The 21,536-nt window shown below is 47.4% G+C and overlaps 2 protein-coding genes across 2 annotated transcripts; one reads left to right on the top strand and one right to left on the bottom strand.

The window, feature by feature from the left end:
* Window positions 1-332: 332 nt before the first annotated feature.
* LOC124697203 lies at window positions 333-2,698 on the top strand. Its single transcript, XM_047229828.1, has 2 exons — window positions 333-1,482; window positions 2,290-2,698. The coding sequence occupies exons 1-2, from the start codon at window positions 333-335 to the stop codon at window positions 2,352-2,354; spliced, it is 1,215 nt and encodes a 404-aa protein (XP_047085784.1). The 3' UTR covers window positions 2,355-2,698.
* Window positions 2,699-20,255: 17,557 nt separating this feature from the next.
* On the bottom strand, window positions 20,256-21,233 carry LOC124697202 (protein SOB FIVE-LIKE 5-like). Its single transcript, XM_047229827.1, has 4 exons — window positions 20,796-21,233; window positions 20,561-20,680; window positions 20,388-20,465; window positions 20,256-20,294 (listed from the first exon to the last, which is right to left on the bottom strand). The coding sequence occupies exons 1-4, from the start codon at window positions 21,231-21,233 to the stop codon at window positions 20,256-20,258; spliced, it is 675 nt and encodes a 224-aa protein (XP_047085783.1).
* Window positions 21,234-21,536: the final 303 nt, after the last annotated feature.

The raw sequence follows: 21,536 nt of genomic DNA, 5'->3' as shown, positions 1-21,536 counted from the left end.
GCTTTTACTGGAGTAAAACATTTAGTCATATAGAGAAATCCGTGGATTGTTTTAAAAATCTGGTTTTCCATTTAGCACAATCATTTTTACAGTCGTATTTTTCTACTCCGTAGCATCAAATTCTCCTGGATCCCATACGAAAGAGGCAATAGCAGCCTAGTCCATTCTCGCATCAAAATCTCGCAGCGTCTCTAAAAGGGAAAAACATCTCACTCTAAAAAACGGAACAGCATCGTAAAAAAAGGTAAATGAAAATAAAAACTCCACAATCCCTGCTCGACTTCCACCGCCGAATGCTACCCAAATCCCTCCACCAAAATCCCCAATCCCCCATGGCGATGAGGCCTCCTCCGCTGGTAGACGACCTCATGCGCGAGATCTTCCAGCGCTTGCCGCCGCACGACCCCAGAGACCTCGTCCGCGCCGCCGCCGTCTGCAGGAGCTGGCGCGGCATCATCTCCGACGCCGACTTCGCCCGCGAGTACCGCGAGTTCCATGGGGCGCCGCCCATGCTGGGCTTCCTCTTCGAGGAACTCCACTACGGGAGAAGACCGTACGACGAGGCCCACTGCGTCTCCCACTTCGTCTCCACCGCGACCTTCCGCCCGCCGCCGCCGGCGTGTCAGGATCGCCCCTACTGGCAGGAACTCGACTCCCGGCACGGCCTCGTCCTCTTCTACACCCCTCGAATGAGAACGGAGTTCCTTGTCTGCGACCTCGTCACCAGCCACCAGTGGAGAATTCACGCCAGCCCCAAATGCGGCGACATCATGTGGTGGGAGTGGGATGAAGAGGACAAGAAACTAGAGCGCATACGCTGTAATGCCGCGGTGTTCTGCGCCAAGGATCGATGCGACCACCTCGACTGCCATGGCGGCCCTTTCCGCATCGCCTTGGTGGGCTCCGTCATAGATGGGAATACAGCCCGCGCCGCCGTCTACTCATCAGAGACTCGCGAGTGGAGCGACATGATCGAGGTTCAGACCCTGTATTTCATCGTAGGCCCCTGGTCGGGGCACAGTGCTCTTGTGGGAAATAAGGTCTATGTCCCCTGTGTGGAGAGTGACAGTATCGTCGAATACAACATGGATGAGCAAAAACTATCTGTGATTGATGCCCCGGACACAAACCATGGTGAATACATTCACCTCATGGGAGTGGAGAACAACATGCTGCTGTTTGCGTCTGTGGTGACGCCTAGACTCTACCTATCGTCAATGGAGATTGGTCCCAGTGGAGCTGTGGGATGGGCACGACAGAGGATCATCGAGCTCGAACCGTTGGTCCCTTGTGATGTCCTCTCGGACAAAGCCATGTTGGTAGTTGGTTTTGCTGAAGGTATTAATATCATCTTCCTGAGTACAATATATCATGGGCTGCACACAATTGATCTCAATTCAGGCGAACACAAGAAGGTGCACGAGAGGATTTATGGTTATTATTTCGAAAAGGTCATGCCCTACATGAGCTTCTACACTGGAGGTACAAATTAGCCCCGTATTGTTTTTCAAACATGTAAGGGAATCATGAACACTGAACATGCCATTGACTACACTATTTCAGCTCCAATATGTCGATGAGTAGATATCTGTATGCATGTCTGCTTGTTTTTTTGGTTTTCTGTTTGATCGTAGAGATGTAGGAACCCATCCCTTTAACTGTTATATTATTCGGATATTGAGTTCTGCCGCAGATCTGTTTGACTGTGGGAAACTATGAGTAGTACATGATTTTTCCTGCCATGTTTCCTTAGGTGGATTAAGTAATGAATTTTCCGTGTGGAACCCGGTCTTAGGAAGATTAATCAGGCAGCTGATCAAAGAACTTCATGGTAAATGTGTAGTTGGTGCTGTGTGTTTATTTGGCTGCTCTAGTATATATCCTCCACTGGTGTTAGGCCATACGAGTTGGTTCACCTAGTCAAAGCTTGGCTGATCAGGCCCTCACATTACCTAGAGCAGTTCGCAAAACAATTAAATGATCAGAGCTTTGGTCTGAGCCAAGCGGGTATAGGGCACCAAAACCTTCTTGTGGTGTTTTGGATATGATAACCTAGTCCCAGTCATGCACTAGATACTTGCCTCCGAACTTGCCTGAATGAAAGAGATGATTTCAGTGTTGTGTACTTGCAGCATTCTAGGTCCAGATTGAATCATGTTCTGTTGTGGATACTTCCTTTTATTGTTTGGTTCATTCAGACAGCTAGAAACGAAATGATTTTGAGGGGAAGAGTGTGCTACTCTCCTGCCCATCCTATCATCTTACGAAGTTTTTTATCTTATGGTGCAGCATGGGGGCGGTTGCCGACCTCACACCAAGCTTCGCGCGCAGTTGTTGGTGCTACTACGATATAATCAAATGGCGTCAAGACGATGGATCTGTTTACTTCTGCTGCCCAGGAAGAATTTGAAGCGAACTGTGGTGTCTTCTGTTGCTGCTTGTGGTGAACAGACTGGCTAAGGTGTATGAGCTTTGTTCTACCTGTGCTTGTGCAAGAATTTGAGTTTGTTCGTCTAGGTTGGGTGCAACTCAAACTTTCTTTTGGCGGAAATTCTGAAGATTGATGTTTTTGTTGCACGAATTGGTGCACATTGCTTATTCTATATCCTTTTGCTGATATAGTGGTTGCTCTTGTCTGGAAACTGCACTCTTCTGGAGTATATAATGTACAATGTTCCTGGTCACAATAGAGTTCTCACTGGGGATACTGTTGCAAGGCACAGAGCACAATTTTGGTGCTGAGCCCGAGTCTGTTGTTCTCTGAATGCCCTGAGGCCAAGATGTGGTGGCCTGGACTTTCTGAATTAATTCATATTGATTTGGGAACGGATTATAAACACCATTGTTAATAATATGCTTTGTGCAGCTGTACCTTGGAATTCGCTGGATATAACGTACTCTAGCGAATTCCAATATGAATTGCAGATTAACTAGTCGAAAACTCTAGAAAAAGCCCGACCTTTTGGAAGGGAAGCGACTCTCTCCGCGCGTGACACGTGAGTGAACGTGGGGTGCAGAAATTGCCGGTGGACTAACTCCGCGCGCGACATGTGTTCCGTTCTGGCTCGTGTGTGAACCGTCCACTTCTCGTAACGGGTCTGCTTCGCACTTAACGGGTTGATGCCGACCCGATTCGTTTATGCCTTTCTCCTCGTTTTTCCCTTAGTCTTCTTCTTTTGTCTCCTATCTTCGTGGGTTCTCGCTGTTTCGGTTGGTCATCTCGTCAGCGGCTCTCCTGTTTTCCCTTTTCCCGCGTTGCTGTCGAGAACCTCCCGCAACTCATCGTCGGCGGGTGTTTTACCTCCTCCAATGGTAAGCACCGTCGCGTTTTTCTGTCCGTCGCGTTTTTCTGCCTGCTTAGGGTTTCTAAGATCTTGTTTTTTTTTCCTTTGATTCGATTAGATCGAATCAGTTTTTTTCCTTTGTATTTCCGGGCTGTGAGTTTTACGGGAATTAATAGGAGGGAGGTAGCACTTTCAATTTGAAATATGCGGAAGGTGCATGCAGATGTGTTTTCTCTTAGTAAAGTCATCGATTTATCATCGATTTCTTCCGCCGCCTCTCAGTTGCACACCTTCTGAGGAACATTGCTATTGATTATGCGGCGCCGGAGTAGCCGCTCAGTTACACATCTCGTGATGACATGCATCTTATTTTTTAGGGTTTCTTGGTCTTTTTCTTGTCGATTTACCCGTCGAGCCGTTGAGTTACACATCTCCGGATGAAAACTTACTGCAATCGGCCTCCGTAGGAAAGGCCGACTTGGGCAATAGTTGGGCTGTTGGAAAGCCCATGGCTCGTCTCGCGTGTTACTCTGCTGGGCCAGGTACGCGCTGCGCTAGTCAGGCCCAGGCCAGCGGATCGGAGTGGTGAGCTGGACTGTTAATAGGCTGCCTCCTACTTTGGCGGGTGATGCTGTACACCGACCAGTGCGGTGCTTGCACAGCACCGCACACCCCTACAGGCGTGAGGTGGCTTGCTGGGCCGCGGCCCAACAGCATCAGGTAACTGATTTTCCTTTTTGTTTCTTTTTTCCTTTTCTGTAGAATGTGAATACTTTTGGAAAATAAAAATTTCCAAATTCTGAACATTTTAACTTGGAACAGTTTTTGAAACTGAACGTTTTTTTAAATTTGAACAATTTTATAAAATGATTTTTTAATTAATTTCAAAAATAGTTTGAAATTTAAAATTTGTTCAAAATTCAAAATCCGTTCAAGATTAAAATTTGTTCTATTTTAAAAATTCGTTCAAAGATTAAAAAATTGTTCAAATTGCAAAATTCGTTCAAATATAAATTGATAAAATTTCAAAATTCGTTCAAGATTATAAATTTGTTCAAATTATAAAATTCATTCAAATTTAATAATTTTCGAAACAGAAAAAAGAACAAAAGAAAAAAAAACAGAAAAAAAAAACACGAAAATGAAACAGAAAAAGGAGAAACAAAAAAGAAAACAAAAAACGTAAAAAAGAGGAACCCCGTACCCGCGCGGGGTGTGCGGTGCGCGGTACGCACCGACCTGGTCGGTGTATAGGGTTTGCCACTTTGGCGGCCTAGACTAATCTCAATTAGTGTTCGCCCGTTTGCTCCTTTAGGCTGGGCTACATAGCTTCTGTGGATAGCTATACATTGCCCTCAGGAGTGCTGAAAGAAGGCGCTGCACCTGCACGGACAAAGGGCATCATGAGCCGCAGCCCACCCTCTTCCCTAGAGTTCTTGTGTCGCATCGCTCTCATCCGGCCATCGCCCCGCTCTCCTCGCCCCCCCTCCCCACCGGTCTACGATCACCTCCAACCTCCCTCCAAAGCCCTCTGACTCCGGTAAACCTGCCGTTTTATACCCATTACCCATACCCAAAACCATATCCACTTAATTAGGGAGGGTATGGATAGAAACTAAAATGCCCATATGATTTTGGGCATGGGGAAGGTAAATACTGTGTTACCCACTGATTACCCGTACCCACCAACCAGCATCTTCACTCCATTACTTTTTGTCTCTCTCCTCTATCCACGAGCCAACACGCTGCTCCAACGCGCTTGCCGCACTCGACCGCCCGCTCTGCCGGCAACCTCCCTCCTCTACCTCCATTTCGTCGTGTCGCTGTCAACCTCCCTGTTCGCCGCGCCACCGTTGACTTCCCGATTTGCCGCTCTGTCGTTGACCTCCCGCCTCTACCACCTGTTCGCCATGCCGCTCACGCCCTCAAGTTCCCCGCGTCGCTAGCGACCTCCTGCCTCTAACGAGCCCAACAAGAAGTAGTTGCCGCACTCGATCATACCATTGGACTGAGATGGGTATGCCCAAATCCACTAGGTAATACCCAATTATTTTGGGTATGGATAATCTTAAAATATATGGGTATGGGTAATTTTGGATTTGGATTTGGATAATCAATACCGTCTCCAACGGTAGTGTTAGACTCCGGGGAACCCTCCCGCACCCTAAACCCTAAGATCTAGTTGTCGGTGAGCTCCTCGTACCCCACACGCACCATAACCCTAAGTTTTATTCACCAGCTTCGCCGGAGATGTCGCAGACACTCGTGGCATCCCCATCTCTGGTGAGATCTTGGCCTCACCTCTACTGGGGCGCTGCGGCCAGCCACGTCATACCTACCGTCGGTGCAGTTGATCGCCGTCACGTCTCTATCTTCTCCGTGTGTTCACCATCATCTTCATCTTCTTCAGTGGCCTCCTCCACTAACGTGCCTGGCCTAAGAACCGCACATGCGTTGGAGGGTGCGCAGCGTGAGGCTTCAGCACCACAGCGGGCGGCATATATTGCCGCTAATGTGTTCCGTTTATTGGATGAAAAAAACATAAAAATTTGTGTGCCTTCAATGTCACCATCCACGTGCTGCCCATGTAGTTGCTCAAGAATCGAAACCAGACGCGCCATAGCTCGTTCTGCAACCAATACATTACAAGAAGCAGACATGGTACGTGCTCAATGTTCGACCGCACGCAGGGGCGAAGCTGGAGAGAATATTTCCCTGATGCACAACTAAGCTTGGAGCCTTTGCTACTTGTATTTTTGCTTCCCTGATGCACGTTTTGCTGCTTAACCTGATGCAATTCCTCTCATTAAGCTCATAAATAGTAGTAAAAAAATTTCTTACCCTAATTCATGTGCATCAGGGTCTGTCCAAGCAGATCCGCCCCACGTCCCTGGCCTCGCCATGTTCCGCTTCTCGGGCTTGAACCCAAGCCAACGTGACACGGCTCGAACATCGTGCAAACTTTTGACAAAACCAAACCCCAAACTTGGCAATTGTCTCCTGCTCTATCCTACCGGCTACCGGTGCCAGGCCAGTCGGCCTCGTGGGGTGCATGCCCCGTCCGGGCAGCGCGTGCACAAGCCCACGCGACACACGCGACATCCGAGGCCGAGAATTTGCGCGCGTCTGTTCCAAAGCTCCATGCGCGCACGCACAGACATGGGTACAAGAATTTGCGACGGTGGCACCCACGTGCCCATCCATATGGGCAGCACCATTGAACTGACACTGCCTGCGTGCGTCCATCCCTGCGGCCGCAACATGCCCTGTCTAATCTGTCATCGCGAGGAGGGGTCGATCCGTCGTCGATGGACGGGAGAAGGCTAGCCGAAGCCAAGAAGAAACAATCCTAGAAGGAGTAATAACGATCCGTGAATCTGCGCTCCGGCCATACGTTGAACCTGCACTGTTATCTATTCCTGCCGCTGCCATGAGATCGATCGACGCTGATACCTGCATATATACAGGTGGCATGTGTTCGCGTCAGTGATCTTACTGTGGAAGATGTACGTACGGAACGGAATGATGGCGGCGGGCGGCCACAAGTCAGAATCGCGAATTATGAACCTTCATTCCGAGAGCTTGAAAGTTGTATCAGGAATTCAGGATATGGTACTCCTTTGCCTCCTCAGCTCAAACGAGACCTCTGAACAGTGCTACTGACAGGATCAAGAACTGACTACATATCCATCCGTTACACTTGCTTTCGCTACGCTATCGTTTCAGGCTTTCAGCGTCGTCGAGACAGAATAAGGTACACAAATAATAAACCCTGAATTACTACCTACTACAGTAAAGGCTTGTAAAACTCCATTTGCACCGCTAGATAGCGCAGTTGCCTACCTCTCCTCCAAACCGACCAGCCTTTTCATCAGGTATGTAACTAACTGAAGAATGGAACAGTGATGAGCTGACGATAGCTAGCTAGCCGTGGACATGTCAATTCCTTGTTGCGCTCCGCACATGTCGACCGTGGGCATGAGAAACCGATCATGGATCTCGACTTCTCGAGAGGCTCTGATCGATGCCCGTCCATACCTCAGATCAGATAAAAGCTGGCACCACTGCATAAATCATGGCCGCCGGGCTGGACGAGCGAGGCGGTTAGGCAGGCATCGCATCCCTTCCCATGCTCTGTCTGTCTATGCTCACGCTCATGCTCGCTCAGTGGTCACCTCGATCCACACATGCATGTGTGTCATGTGTGAGCCGGCCCGCCCGATCGAGCTAGTGCGCATGACATGATCCTGCCCTGCCTGCCCACGATTCGGATAGGGTCTGGGATTTGACATAACATGCACGAAACCTAGCTCCAACCATGCATCTTGTCCCTCGAGCACTTTGTGAGATGTATATACTGGTGATCCATTGCGCCTTCGTTGTCTTGTGGTCGATGCAATGTATTCTGGGGGCTGCGCAATGACAACTGAATCACGGAGGGCGATCTAGCTACATCAGCAACAAGGCGGAGCTAGCATTCTCTTGTTTGACAGACGGCCAATGAGTTGGTACTTGGTACAACAGGCAGCTCCTGTATTTTAATTTTTTGAAACAGAGGCAAAAAAGATTTGCCTCAATTTGTTAATTAAGGAGAAATAGTTTGACTAAGCAAATCAGAAAAATTACTTACCGGATTACTCTCCCGGCATTGCAAAACTCAATTGCTTAGCCCCGCTGCTTTCGAAAGTTTAATGTTGCTCTTAATGATCTCAAAACTGACGGGGGGTGGGGCAGACCGATTACGGAAGACACTTGCGGTTCTCTCCTTCCATACCATCCAACTAACAAGCATGATGAGCAAGGACAATGCGCGGCGGTTTGGGGTGCCCTTCCTAGACATATTACCCCACCGCGTTTTTTTCCGAAACGGATACTCCACCACTTCTTGGTGTATAGGGTCACTGTCCACTCTTGCATGATGTTATTGTGGATCCCGAGCCACTCCTTTGTCATCGCTCAAACTTTTTTTTATGTAGCGACAATACACAATACGAGAAGAGGTGAGCCGTCTCTTTGATTTGCTTGCAAAGAGGGCAAATGCCACAATACGGTCCGCCGTTCATATCCTATTTTGAATAACCAACTAAGCAAAGAACTTGACTTTTGGAGGCGTTTATATTTTCCACACCATCTTGTTCATGCACGTGAGAGTTGCTCCAAGAAAAATTGGACGTTGTAGGCTGAAAATGCGGAATACTCCCCAGTTGAGATGAGGTTCCTCCACTTCCTCATGTAGTTGCTAAACTCATTCAACTTGATCGAACTGTAGAGTTACACACTGACCATGACATTTCGACTGGTGATACAGTGTGAAGTTGCACACATACACATAGCTAGCTGTAGATGATGTGAGCCTGTCGATACCTTTGTATTAGGGTCGCATGGCTTACCGGTTCTAGGGAGACAGGGATTGACTTGGTGTGGTTCATATTTTATGATTAGCGCCCTGCTACGAACGCAAGAATGCCACTAGATGGAGCCAAGGGGACAGCCTTGGGTGTGCAATGAATTGTAAATTGGGAGCATTATTAGCGGGGAATGTAGCTGGATTCCTGTATTGCACTGTACACGGGATGTCTGGATCCGTCACCCGTCCATCCATCATTTGGAAGCCTCACAAGTCAGATCAAAGTCATGGATGCATATTTCTGTAGCTGGGATCTTATTTCACTTCCCTCCCTGTTCAGTTTCAGAGGTTCTTTGCTGGAGTTTTTTTTTTCTTGAAACAAAGGCGAAAGATTTGCCTCTTTTCGTTTAATAAGAAGAAGAGTTTTGGTACAAGAAAATAAAAGTTCAGTTCAAACAAAGGGAACTACTCTCCCAAAATAATAAAACTCATTTTTTGCACCCGTGGACTGTGGTGATCTAATTTTTTCCCTCTTTATTGCGGCGAGGAGAATCGTCGATGAGGTGTACTTGTTGTGGGAGACTCCTGCGTTCTGCTCGTTCCAAATCGTCCAACTAACGAGCATGGTGAGTGAGGGCATAGTCTTTCGTTTTGGAACAACGACACTAGACATGCCAATCCACAATCCATGATGGAAAGCTACGTCGACCAAGTGGAGATCAAAAGGAAGTGATCCCAATCCACTCCCTAAAAAATTGCGGCACTCTTTCAGAAATCTGACATTGGAAGAAGAGGTGCTCTCTTTTGCATTTGCTTACAAAGGGGGTAAAGGGCAATTTATCCAACCCTCTTCCTAGATGATATGCTGTCCAAACACTATTTTAGTTCGCTAACCATGCGGAGAACTTGACTTCCGTGGAAGCCCAAGCATTCCAAACCGTCGAGTTCATGCTTGTGAGCGTGGCACACCATGGAATTGGGCCTTGTAGGCCAAGGATGAAGAATACTCCCTACTAGCCGTGAGATTCCAAATGCCCATTCAAAGTGAAGACGTGGACTTGGATGACGTGCTTGCTGGGCTGCCGGTGCTTGGTGCCTCCTTTCGCATGAAGTGCATCGATCTCCAGCACTCTGCGCACCAACGTAAAAAGATCAACTTTCAACCTCTACTGGATAAGATGACCGGCAAACTTGTCACTTGGGATGAGAAAAAACGTTATAATGGCTAGTCGGGGAGCTCTTGTACGTGAATTATGAAGAAATCTACTACCTCCGTTTCATAATTTTTGGCGCAGATTTAAATGTACATGTTCACAAAAATATGTCTAGATTCATCTAAATTTATGATAAAACTTACGTAACCGGGGAGTATAGCTGATAGCTGAACGAAATCAACCTAGAAACTTTTGTCACTGCTATGTAGCGTTGGCGCCGTTCTCCTGCCATCCGTTGACGCCGGCCGACCGAGAGCAACAGCTCTGCAAGATTCAACGCCCAACGGTATGCATGTGGCCGGCATATATTGCCATGCCGTGCCATACCATGCATGCAATACTCCTATTGTAGCACGGAAAAGAGAGTAGCGTGTGTACAGTTGGAGTACGTACACACGAACGCTGGAACAGTTATGGCCGATGTTACACTGGCTGTCTGCCTCTTGGACACGGGCAACAGCTACGCCTAGCGTACCGGCACCGGCAGTAAATGAGGCACGTATGTAACCGTGTCTCCAGATTCACAGACACGGAGTGTGCGACCATACTGAAAAACAGAAAATTTGCGAATTTACCCCCAAAGATCCTTCCGGGTCTGATCCGCAAATATTTCCACGGAAACGTAAAAAGAGTCTCTCGCACCTTATATATGCAGTTTTTGGTCGATTACAAGGTAAAATGTAAAACTTTGCGGAACGGAAAGTTTAGTCAAAAGGCGTCGGGCCGATACCTACTCCGGTGAAATTCTGCCGCGACGTGGCCAAATATGTCGCACCTATTCCAGCTGTTTCCGACGACAAACCATGGTTGAGGTGAGCTGGCCCTGTCCATGCAAGGAGGAAACACATCGGAGCCCAGGGACGATCCACAGTGGCTGGTGCTCGGGAGGAGCTACGGCTTCCTCGTGATGGGGGGGGGGGGGGCAGCCGATGCGACCTGCTGCTGACTAGCGGCAGCTGTTGTGTGCGCAGGCGTCGGGCGATGGGAGGTGTGGTGGGCGGCGATGGGTGTAGGCATAGACGAATCTGTATGGTGGCCAGGGTGGTGCATCGACTACCCTAAAATTTCTACTTAACCTATATATCATTAAAAAAAAATGAAAAAATATTCTGTAAGTTATTGTGAAGTGCATAAGAAAATTGAACTAACCGTTTCTACAAATTCAAACTTTTTAGTTGTGTTGTCTAGTACATGAAGCTAGCTCTTATATGAAATTAGAGCTCAATATGTCTCCGGTATTGATTTTCGCAATTTCAACAGGAACGACAGACTTTTGTTTTAAATCACAATATATTAAACAAACAATTCGCTCATTAAAACCTTCCAGTCTTCTTAGATACCCTGAAACAGACCACGGACTTGGTAGTGCTTTTGTCCTGCGTGCCGACTGCTCGCTGGGCGCTGGCTGGCTGGCACGATCGCCATCATCGCGCGCCAAGGATGAGCGGGCAGCGGTACAGCCGGCCTAGCTGTTCCAAGTCCCCGATTGAGGAAACATCCCTCCGTCGCTTCCATCGACCCATGACCATGGCAGTCGGCTCCCAAGCCGCTGCATGCTGACGCGGACGTACGTACATGATCATCGCCGCATTAGAAGGGCACCACCACCACTGACTGCTACTCCCGTCTCCGGCCACCCTGGTCCGAAAGCGATCAGTATCGATACCTACGGGCGGCACCGGACGGCGATGTTTTTTGCTCGGACCCGTCGCACTACTTGTACATGTACAGTTGTTCTGGGATTTGTCGCGAGTCTCCAAGCCGTAGCCGTGGCTTGGGTATAGCAACTCAGTAGCTAGTACCACCACACTTCGCTAGCTAGTACTACCACACTTTGGAAATGCATTTTGAGTCCATGTGCATATTCTCCTGTCACGGTAAAAAACTAATTAAAGTATCAAAAAAATCTGAACAAAAAATTCGCGCGTGCATATAGTAACATTAACATGTTAGACATCTATGTATTTTCTCTCTTTATACGTATTGAGTATAAAGTAGTATTCCACCTCATCCACCTCATCCACGTATCCTACTTGCCACCGATAGAGCTCTTTTTCATCGCTATATAAACACGTACCCGACGCCCCCGGTGAGGTTATCATTTCCGCCTAGATCGATCACATGGTATCAGAGCTAGTCTCTTTCCGACCTAGCTGCCGAAAACCCTGAAACCAATCTCCCTCCTTCCGCCGCTGCCGCCACCATGGCCTCCTCCGCTTGTGTGACTGCCCTGGCCGCCCTGCTCGGTACACCACCCACCCAACTGCTGACTCGCCAGAACTTCCTTGTCTGGAAATCTCTTGTGTTCCCAGCGCTTAGTGGAGCTCGCGTTCTATCCCTGGTCGATGGATCAGACAAAGCGCCGTCAGAAACCATGGAGGTCGAGGATGACACTGACGCCAAGAAGATGATCACTCTTGACAACCCAGCATACGCTACATGGATTGCGTGGGACCAGCAGGTATTGCGGTTCCTTCTGAACACGCTTTCGCCGGACATCCTTGCCGACGTTCTCGGTCTGGAGTTCTCTGCTGAGGTTTGGGCTGCTATCACCGCCATGTTCTCCTCTCAAAACAAGCAGAGGATCTAGCACATGCGGTCGGCTCTCAATGACACAAAAACGGAAAATCTCTCAGTTGTAAAGTACTTCGTGAAGATGAAGATGTTTGCCTCTAAACTGGCTGCTGCGGCCAAGCCCCTTGATGACGATGAATTAGTCGGGTACCTCCTTCATGGACTCGACCCACGCCACTACAATCCTCTCATTACATCTGTACAAGGCAACCATGTTACCACACGTCAAGAACTGTACAATCTTTTTGAAGCTTATGATCAACGCAATGCACAAGAAGATCTAGGGTTCTAGTCCTCTGCCAATGTCGCGTGCCGCGATCGGTATAAGGGTCCTCCGCTGCGCCGCCAGGAATATCGTGGTCGCCCAGATGGTGCACGCCAGTATGATGATCGCGATCGCCGCAATCTCTATGACCACCGTGATCGCTACGACCGCTAAGATGACTGCCGTGATCGATATGATCATGGTGATCGTCGTCGCCGTGAGTTTGACCGTCGAGATGGGGGAGGTGGCCAGCCCCGCCGTGGCTATGATGGGCCTCGTGATGGTCCTCGCTGAGATGGTCCTCGCCGTCGTGATGATGGTGGACGCCCGTCGCGGACGTGCTCCCACGCCGTTCGTTGATACAATCTGTCAGATATGTAAGATTCTTGTCAATTAACTAAGAGCCACCAATTGCCATATCCTATCTCTATTAGTGTCTCCATTGTTCCTTTGGAACAAGTATCCTCTGATGTACCAGCCCCAGCCTATGTTGGCAAGAACTCATATTATGTATGCTTCAATTGATGATTATAGCAAATTCTCTTAGATTTATTTGCTTAAAAAGCGTTCTGATGTTTTTCAAGCTTTTCTCAATTATCAGAAATTTGTTGAAAGAAATTTTGACAAGAAAATCATTACTATGCAAACTGACTGGGGAGGTGAATATGAAAAAATCAACAGTTTCGTTCAAAAAAAATGGCATTACACACCATGTGTCTTGTCCTCGTGCTCACCAACAAAATAGCTCGGCTGAGCATAAACACTGTCATATTGTTGAGGTTGGCCTTGCTTTACTTGCTAATGCATCCCTGCCTCTCAAATTCTGGGATGAAGCCTTTTTTAGAGCCGCTTTTCTCATCAACTTACTACCCAGCAAAGTCAACAACGGTGATAGTCCTGTAAAACGTCTTCTTCACACAAAACCCAATTATGAGTCTCTTCGAGTCTTTGGTTGTGCCTATTGGCCAAACCTTCACCCTTACAACAAGAGAAAATTGTCCTATCGTTCTACCAATGTGTGTTCATTGGCCATAGTCCTCGTCACAAAGGAGTAAAATGTCTTGACACGTCCACTGGCCGTGTCAATAACGTCTGAAAGATGACATCCTTGTTCTTCCATTTGACTCACCCTCCATCACATCAAATAATGGGGTTGAACATGTTGATGATTATATGCCTTTACCTTATGTACCAAATGTTACTAACCAACTTCAAGCTGCCCCAGAAAATATTGTTCACGCAGATCCCCCGCTCCTATACACACAACAGGTGAAAACTCTAGTTCAAATGGTGCAGAAATGTCCAAAAACAGCTTCTTTTTCGGTTCATAGGAAGACAAAACAAATGCTGCAAATGATGATTCTGCTGCAATTCTGGAGATGCTTCTCCTGTCACCTCGGATCATGCGTCGTCTCATCACGAGGAGGATCCTACCTCGGCTGCCTCGCCTGTCTCATCCATGCGCAGTGCCTAGTCACCCTCCGCATCTCGTCCTCGGTCGTTGGACCGGCCAGTTCCATCGACGCCACGCGCTACGTGTCCGGTGGCCAATGCCCTCAGGTTCCCATCGCGGTCCCCACCCTCTGGGCAGCCGACGCCACTGAATTCGTCCACTTCGTCTACCTCCCTACAGTTGTCGACCGACTCTGAAGATTCTGCTGGCACCAACTCCTCTGGATCTTCTATGGCCGAGTCTCCTACACCACCCGATGTGCCTCCGGTTCCTCCGCCGCCTCCTCCACCGGTGCCTGAACCTCATACACGATTACATAAAGGTATCAAACAACCTAAGATATACACTGATGGTAGTATTCTCTATGGTATGCTTACGTCTACAGGCGAACCTTGTACACTTTCTGAGGCTCTGCATAATGATCACTGGCGCACTGCCATTCTAGAATAATATAATGCTCTTATGGACAACAAGACATGGCACCCCGTTTCTTCAACTTCTACCAAGAATATCATTGATTGTAAATGGGTATATCGTATCAAGAAACATGATGATGGTGCAATGGATAGATATAAAGCTCATCTTGTGGTAAAATGGTTCAAACAAAAGTATGGCATTGACTATGAGGATACCTTCAGTCCAGTTGTTAAAGCAGCTACCATTAGACTTGTCTTGGCTGTTGTTGTTTCTCGTAGCTGGAGCTTACGGCAGGTAGATGTCAAGAACGCGTTTATTCATAGCGTTCTGGAAGAGGAGGTGTATATGAAGCAACTGACTGGTTTTGAAAATGCTCAAACACATCATCACATATGCAAGCTGGACAAAGCCCTCTACGGTCTCAAACGGGCTCCCCGTGCATGGTACTCTCGTCTCAGCACAAAACTTCAGGCTCTTTGTTTCACTCCCTCCAAAGCTGACACTTCATTATTTCTCTATAATAAGTCAGACATTATGATTTTTGTCCTAATTTATGTTGATGATATTATAGTCACAAGCTCCTCCGACAAGGCAATTGGTGCTCTCCTTCGTGATCTTGCTGACGACTTTGCTCTCAAGGATCTCGGGTCCTTGCACTATTTTCTTGGCATTGAAGTGAAACCCACACATAATGGCTTGCTCCTCACCCAAGAAAAGTATGTGGTTGATCTGTTGGCCAAAGTTGGTATTAAAATTGCACTTCCTCTCCAACTCATTTGTCCTCTGACAGAAGAACTTTCCTTGGATGATGGGACTCCTCTTGGTCCTGATGACATTTCACAATACAGGAGCATTGTAGGTGCTCTCAAGTATCTTACATTAACAATTTCTGATATCTCTTTCTCAGTCAATAAAGTGTGTCAATACTTGCAGGCTCCCACATCCTCTCATTGGACAGCTGCCAAAAGAATATTGCGATATGTTCAAGGAACTCAAGTCTCCTTCAAGTTTGCTAAGTGCTTTCTCAGATGCAGATTGGGCAGGATGTTTGGATGATAGAAGATCTACTGGAGGTTTTGCCATCTTTTTTGGTCCAAATCTCATTTCATGGAGTGCTAGAAATCAAACCACAGTCTCAAGGTCTAGTACAAAAGTTGAGTATAAAGCAATAGCAAATGCCACAGTTAATATGGGTTGAAACTCTCCTTGTAGAACTTGTTGTTGTTCTCAGAGAAAAATCATGTTTATGGTGTGATAATTTTGGTGCCACCTATCTTTCCGCTAATCCCATTTTTCATTCTAGAACAAAACACGTTGAGATTGATTACGATTTTGTTCGAGAACGTGTTGCCAATAAATTGCTGGCTATCAAGTTCATTCCAAGCAAAGACCAAGTTGCAGATGGATTCACTAAGGCTTTAGGCGTAATCTCAACCTTTCAACAGGTTGTGATTAAGGGGGTTGTTAGATATCTATGTATTTTCTCTCTTTATACGTATTGAGTATGGAGTAGTACTTTACCTCGTCCACGTATCCTACATGTACTTGCCACAGACGGGGCTCTTTTTCATCGCTATATAAACATGTACCTGATGCCCCCGGTGGGGTTATCATTTCTGCCTAGATAGATCACATAATATTCTATGTGCAGACGCCAAGTTTCGTAGACAATCGATTTCATTTGTGTCATGTGCAAAAAAAATAAAGAAATGTCTCATGAAGAGTTCTTTTAAGCACCGAATTTTGTCTTATTTACGAAAAAAATATCGATTTTTCGTGAAACGACTTTGCTAGCACATAAAACGTCAAGATGCACGCGCTACATTTCTTATCAGATTTTTCTAAAACTTTTAAAATACGTTTAAAATGCATTTCAAAAATCAGGATCATATGCACTTTAATGCGAGCAGTACTTAAAGAGATAAAAGGACCACCTTCTACTGCTTGCTTGATCTGAATCTATTCCCATTTAGAAGAGCTGAAGTGCAACCTTCTTTCTGCGCACAAAAGGAGATGATATTAGATTGGAAAACTTACAAAGGATCCACACATAAAACAAAAATACAACCCAACCCATCTGCAACTCGACCACGCCATCGTCCTGGGACTGTCGGTGGCACGCCATCGTCCTGGGACTGTCGGTGGCACGCCATCGCAACTGCTCCCCTGCACGCCTTGGAACGGGAGCAGTACCGCGCAAATGGGAAGTCACCAAACACAACCACCAGAGGCCCTACATCGATGGCCGCCGTCGTCATTGCACAAATCTTTGTCACGAGCTTCCACAGATTCTTGATTCGCTAGATTCCGCTGTCCCACGGAATCCAGCGCGGGGAAGATGTGCACAACAGCTCCATCGAGTTGCGAGCACGAGGAAGGTAGCTGGTCCACATCAGAGCTCCAAGGAACGCTGTCATCGAAGAGGAAGACTGCCACCTGCAAAAACCACTCCAGCAGCGCCTCCGCCTCCCCGCCGCCGCCGGCTGGGTCCCTAAGGAAGCCTACGCTGTAGACACATCGCAAGTCTAGGTCCCGCCGACCTCCTGCCGCCAGAGCAGCCGACGGAGGCAAGGGGGCCATCAATTTGGCGGGTTCACAAATCTCCCTTCGCTACTGTAGACGGGAACTGAACGGAAATTCAATTCGGCTCCCGGGTGCGTATGCTCCCTCTATCAAAAAGTTATATTTCGAAATGTCGAAAATTTTTGACAAAAAATTCTACATGTACATCTCCACAATATACGTAAGTTCGTCAAGTTTCGTCAGGAACCAATATGTTTTGTGGTCTGTGTAAAAAAGAGAAAATTTATCTCCTGAAAAGCCTTATTTTCAGCATTGAATTTTGTCTTTTTTACACACGTCACATGACAAGTCGGATTTTTATGAAACAACTTTGTGAGTGTGTAGCACGTGAAGATGTATGTTCGAATTTTTTGTTTCAATTTTTTGAAATTTCAAAATATATGTAACATGCATTTCAAAATAAAGGGAGCATATGCTCCCATGTGCCAAAACACCATTCCCGGAACTGAAGTGCTACTTAACTTCACAATTTATGTACGTTCGTATTTATCTTCAAAAATTGCAACACTTATTTTAGAGCGGAGGAAATAGTACTCACTGCAAACGGTGCACGGTTTGAGATTCACCCATCAGTAGTAATCAATGGTCATTTCATGGCGAGCAATGCGGCCCCCTCCTGTTTGCTTAATCTTTTTCTTACAGAGACCGAGCGAGAGAGAATCTCGCTCAATTACCTGAACCGTGTGCAGACACAAGTACTTGCCGCGCACATGCCATTCTTAAAAGAATTCACGAGAGATCTTCTCATGCGCCCCTAAGCCACGTAATCTGTCGACACGCCACTAATCACTCGCTATAAAGCTCCCTCTGCGCGCGCGATCTCTCTCCCGTCGATCTGGCTTTCTGGGGCCTAATCGACATTGAGTACCACATGCACATGTGTATATGTACCCACTTTGTTTTGTTAGGATCAAATACGACAAAGACGCAGACCAATGAAATGCACGGATGTAATCCAGGGCTCTGCTGTCTACGGTACGTGCAACCTTAACAGCTGGACACGATTATAAATCTGTTTTACCTAGGAGGCAGCACCCATGGCTCATTAGTTCTACATACTTCTACATACTCAGCTGAGATTAGTGTAATCACAAACTAAACTTGCTTCAGTGCAACACCCTCAGCCAAATTTAGTATGGACTCTCCGCTAATTATGGAATTAATTAATTAATTGATTGATTGATTGTGAGCTATCGTAAGCTTACATCTAAACCCGGTATACCCACCTATGGGTATACCGTATAATGCTTAGAGCAACACGGTCTCTCCTCTTGCTAACATTCCCGCTTCGCTAGCAATCATAGTCGTGGTCATCATCATCCTCTCCCGTCGCCGGTGATCGTTCCCAATGACAATGAGCCAGACTGTCTGGCGGCGGACCGCATCAGTTTGCAACGCGCAAGACTATTTGTACGCACACCGAACCGTTGTTCTCGCCCTATTGGTGTCGGCCAGCACCGCTCACAGTGCCTCGTGGTCGGCAAGCACCGCCTTGATGTCCCTCCTGCCCGCCAGCAATGACTGTCACTGCCCGACAAAGTTGTCGCCGATGAGCCGACAACAGCGTACATACATATTACTCCTGCCAATACATACATTGCATATTCATACAAATAATTTGGAAAATACAAGTTGTATACATGAAACATATACCAATTCGGTTTTCTAAATACCATCATGCCCTGAATAGTCAAGGGGTATCGCGTGATCTCTGTCGTCTTTGTGTTTGAGTTTGTATGAGTTTCGATGAAGGAGGATGTTCCGGAGAAAACGCCGCTAATTAAACATGTTGCTAGAGATGCAGTACTCCTAGGTGGTTGGTCTTGAATTTATTTATTTTCAAAAAGGGGAACAAAGCCTAGGTTGCATCAAAATAATGTACACAACTCTCTATTGCATAGTTTATTCATTTTAGCAATCAAATATGACAAGTAATGGGTCATTGCCACATGAATCAAACAACCCTATGCATCCTATAAACTAATGAATTTCCGCCAGCCAGCTCGGCAGTCATCAACATATTGCATCTAGAATTCAAATGTTCTCGAAGGAGGTAAGAACATATGTGAATCAAGTAGGTAGCCCTGTAGTTTGTAGATAACCCGTAATTAATTTGGAGCTGTCTTGTTGCAAGTAATATACTTTTGGCAATTCCAAATTGCCTAAACTAACGCACAAACTCCCACGCAAATTTGAGCCTTGAGTTTCTTGTCAATATCATTTAGCCACATTATTAATATTAGTGGTAGGGCTATATCGAAATAAAAAGACATTCCATAGACTCATGTGCATCACTGGAAGCACATGTACAACCGGTACAATGTCTTTTAATTAAGTTATCCTTTGTAAGCAACATCTTTCTATTTAAGGACCTTATAAAAAAATCTTTATTGTACTTTCAGTTTTCATAAGTATTTGATGATCATTCATGAAATTTGCCTACATGGATTAACATTTAACAAAGAATACTCCTAATGAAGTCAAACTCCACCCATGTATTTATCTGGCTCATTCATCAGCGTAGCTCCCATTAATCTCTCTACTAGGTATTTTCCTTCCTGCGGAAAATTTGATAAATCTCATACAAACTTCGTGGAACGGGAAAATAAAGATATTTGTTGACGTTGAATTTGTGTGTGCTCTGAAACTTCTACCGAAAATATCTTGAAGAGATTAGCAGATGCTTCCTATCAACTGTGTAATCGTTTCTTTTCCTTCGTTGTCACAACTCTTAATTAATATAGATGTGCTTATACTATCAACTCAAAGATGGATGGTGGAGTTGCGTGGATGGAGCGGTTGACGTCAACGTTTGCAAAACTGCGACAGGGTAACACCATGACAGCGCAGATGTGGCGCAAAAAGGATCTCACTCGCTTGTATTTTTCTCAGGTTGTTGTTTCCCACTGCGTTGACAGCTCAAAAGCGAGTTGGATACTAACTGCAGCAGGTGCAGTCATGGTAAACACAGGACACAGAGCGAGACAGAATGAGAGCTAGCTAGGGAAACTAAAAAAGAAAGAACTCAACAGAACGGAGCAGAGCGGCGCATAACAGGAAGCCATGAACATCCTGCAACCGGCAGAGCAACGGCGACAAGCTCTTGGCAATGTGTTGGTCACCACCTCTGGATCTCGTCACCTCCATCTCTGAACACCTGCGGAAAAAACCAGAAATATGTGAGTTATAGCAAGATTGAAATGCTGCCGTCTATGTCAGATGGAGAAAAAAGGTTGGGGAGAATGCTCACCTGTCTTGTGGACATCGGTTTCACAGGAGCATGGGAGTACAGGTAGCCGCCCATAGGAGACATGTTCAAGCAGGAAGACTGAGCAGCAGCAGAAACAGAATGCAAAATGCAGATTAGCCACCGTAAGCAGAGACTAGGAACCGAAATGCGGCTTGACGTTAATTAATACGCACCTCGAACTCGAAGCCTGTCGTGGTGGCGAAGAAGCCGCAGGAGAAGTCGGGCGCGTTGCCGACGTCCATCATCGAACCGGCCGCGCTGCCGTAGCCGTCGGCCTCCGGGGAGCTCGTCACCTGCAGATAGCAAATGCATGCAGGTCAGCGTCAGAAGAAGATGGGAAACACGGTAGGCTGGCCCGTCTAGGCACGAGGAATGTTTCCAAGGGGACCAATGGGACTGCACAAGTACCTTGGATTTGGAGTGCCTGAAGAACGCGGGCGAGCTGGCGGTGTCCTCGAGCAGAGTCGACGCGACGGTGGCGGCCACCTTGCTCTGCCGCCTCGCCGCTGCAGGCTGCGCCATCCTGCTGCCTCTCCTCGCCGCACGCGGACTGGGGAGCGCGGCGGCGGCGCCTTCCTCGGAGCCGGCCGAGTGCTGCTGGCGTGGCCCGGAGGAGGCGTCGGAGACCATGGACAGGTCATCCTCCTCGTCGGAGAAGACGCAGACGTAGCACGGCTGCTGCTGCTGCTGCGGCAGGCCGTGGAACCCCATGGCGTGGTCGTAGGAGTATTCGTAGGAGGAGCGGTCGTCGTCCAGGTAGGTGGTCCAGCCGGACTGGCAGCCGCTGCTGCACTCCGAACCCGCCGCCGCCGCCACCCTCGCGTCCCCCTCCATCCCCAGCAGCATCGATCGAACACCGCACGCACACATACACTGGTACGCCACTCTGTATCTAGCTCCGGAGCGAGGACGGAGGAGCCTGCTTGCGCTTGGTGGTGGTGGTCGTGTAGCTAGTGGAGTCGACTTAATAGTAAGATCGATGGCGATGGACTCGCGCAGCGGCAGTACAAGAGCGTTAGTGCGTCACTAAGGTGGCCGGCCCCGCCCGGCTGTGAGTCGAGATCTCAGTCCTGGGTGACTGACCGGTGGGGAAGGTGGCGTGGAGGAGAGGAGGTAGAGCGGGAAGAGAAGCCATGGATCACGTGCAGT

Source organism: Lolium rigidum, chromosome 3 (genome assembly GCF_022539505.1).
Source record: "Lolium rigidum isolate FL_2022 chromosome 3, APGP_CSIRO_Lrig_0.1, whole genome shotgun sequence".
Classification (NCBI taxonomy): Eukaryota; Viridiplantae; Streptophyta; class Magnoliopsida; order Poales; family Poaceae; genus Lolium; species Lolium rigidum.
This window is presented reverse-complemented; position numbering and strand designations above follow the sequence as displayed.

What these genes read in the sequence shown, in the direction of transcription:
- LOC124697202 (XM_047229827.1), bottom strand. Translation starts at nt 21,233, where the DNA reads ATGCTGCTGGGGATGGAGGGGGACGCGAGGGTGGCGGCGGCGGCGGGT. An exon ending in CGACAGGCTTCGAGTTCGAG is followed by an intron (nt 20,466 to 20,560) that starts GTGCGTATTAAT and finishes GCTGCTGCTCAG; the next exon opens with TCTTCCTGCTTGAACATGTC. An exon ending in AACCGATGTCCACAAGACAG is followed by an intron (nt 20,295 to 20,387) that starts GTGAGCATTCTC and finishes TTTTTTCCGCAG; the next exon opens with GTGTTCAGAGATGGAGGTGA.
- LOC124697203 (XM_047229828.1), top strand. Translation starts at nt 333, where the DNA reads ATGGCGATGAGGCCTCCTCCGCTGGTAGACGACCTCATGCGCGAGATC. An exon ending in CATGAGCTTCTACACTGGAG is followed by an intron (nt 1,483 to 2,289) that starts GTACAAATTAGC and finishes CTTATGGTGCAG; the next exon opens with CATGGGGGCGGTTGCCGACC.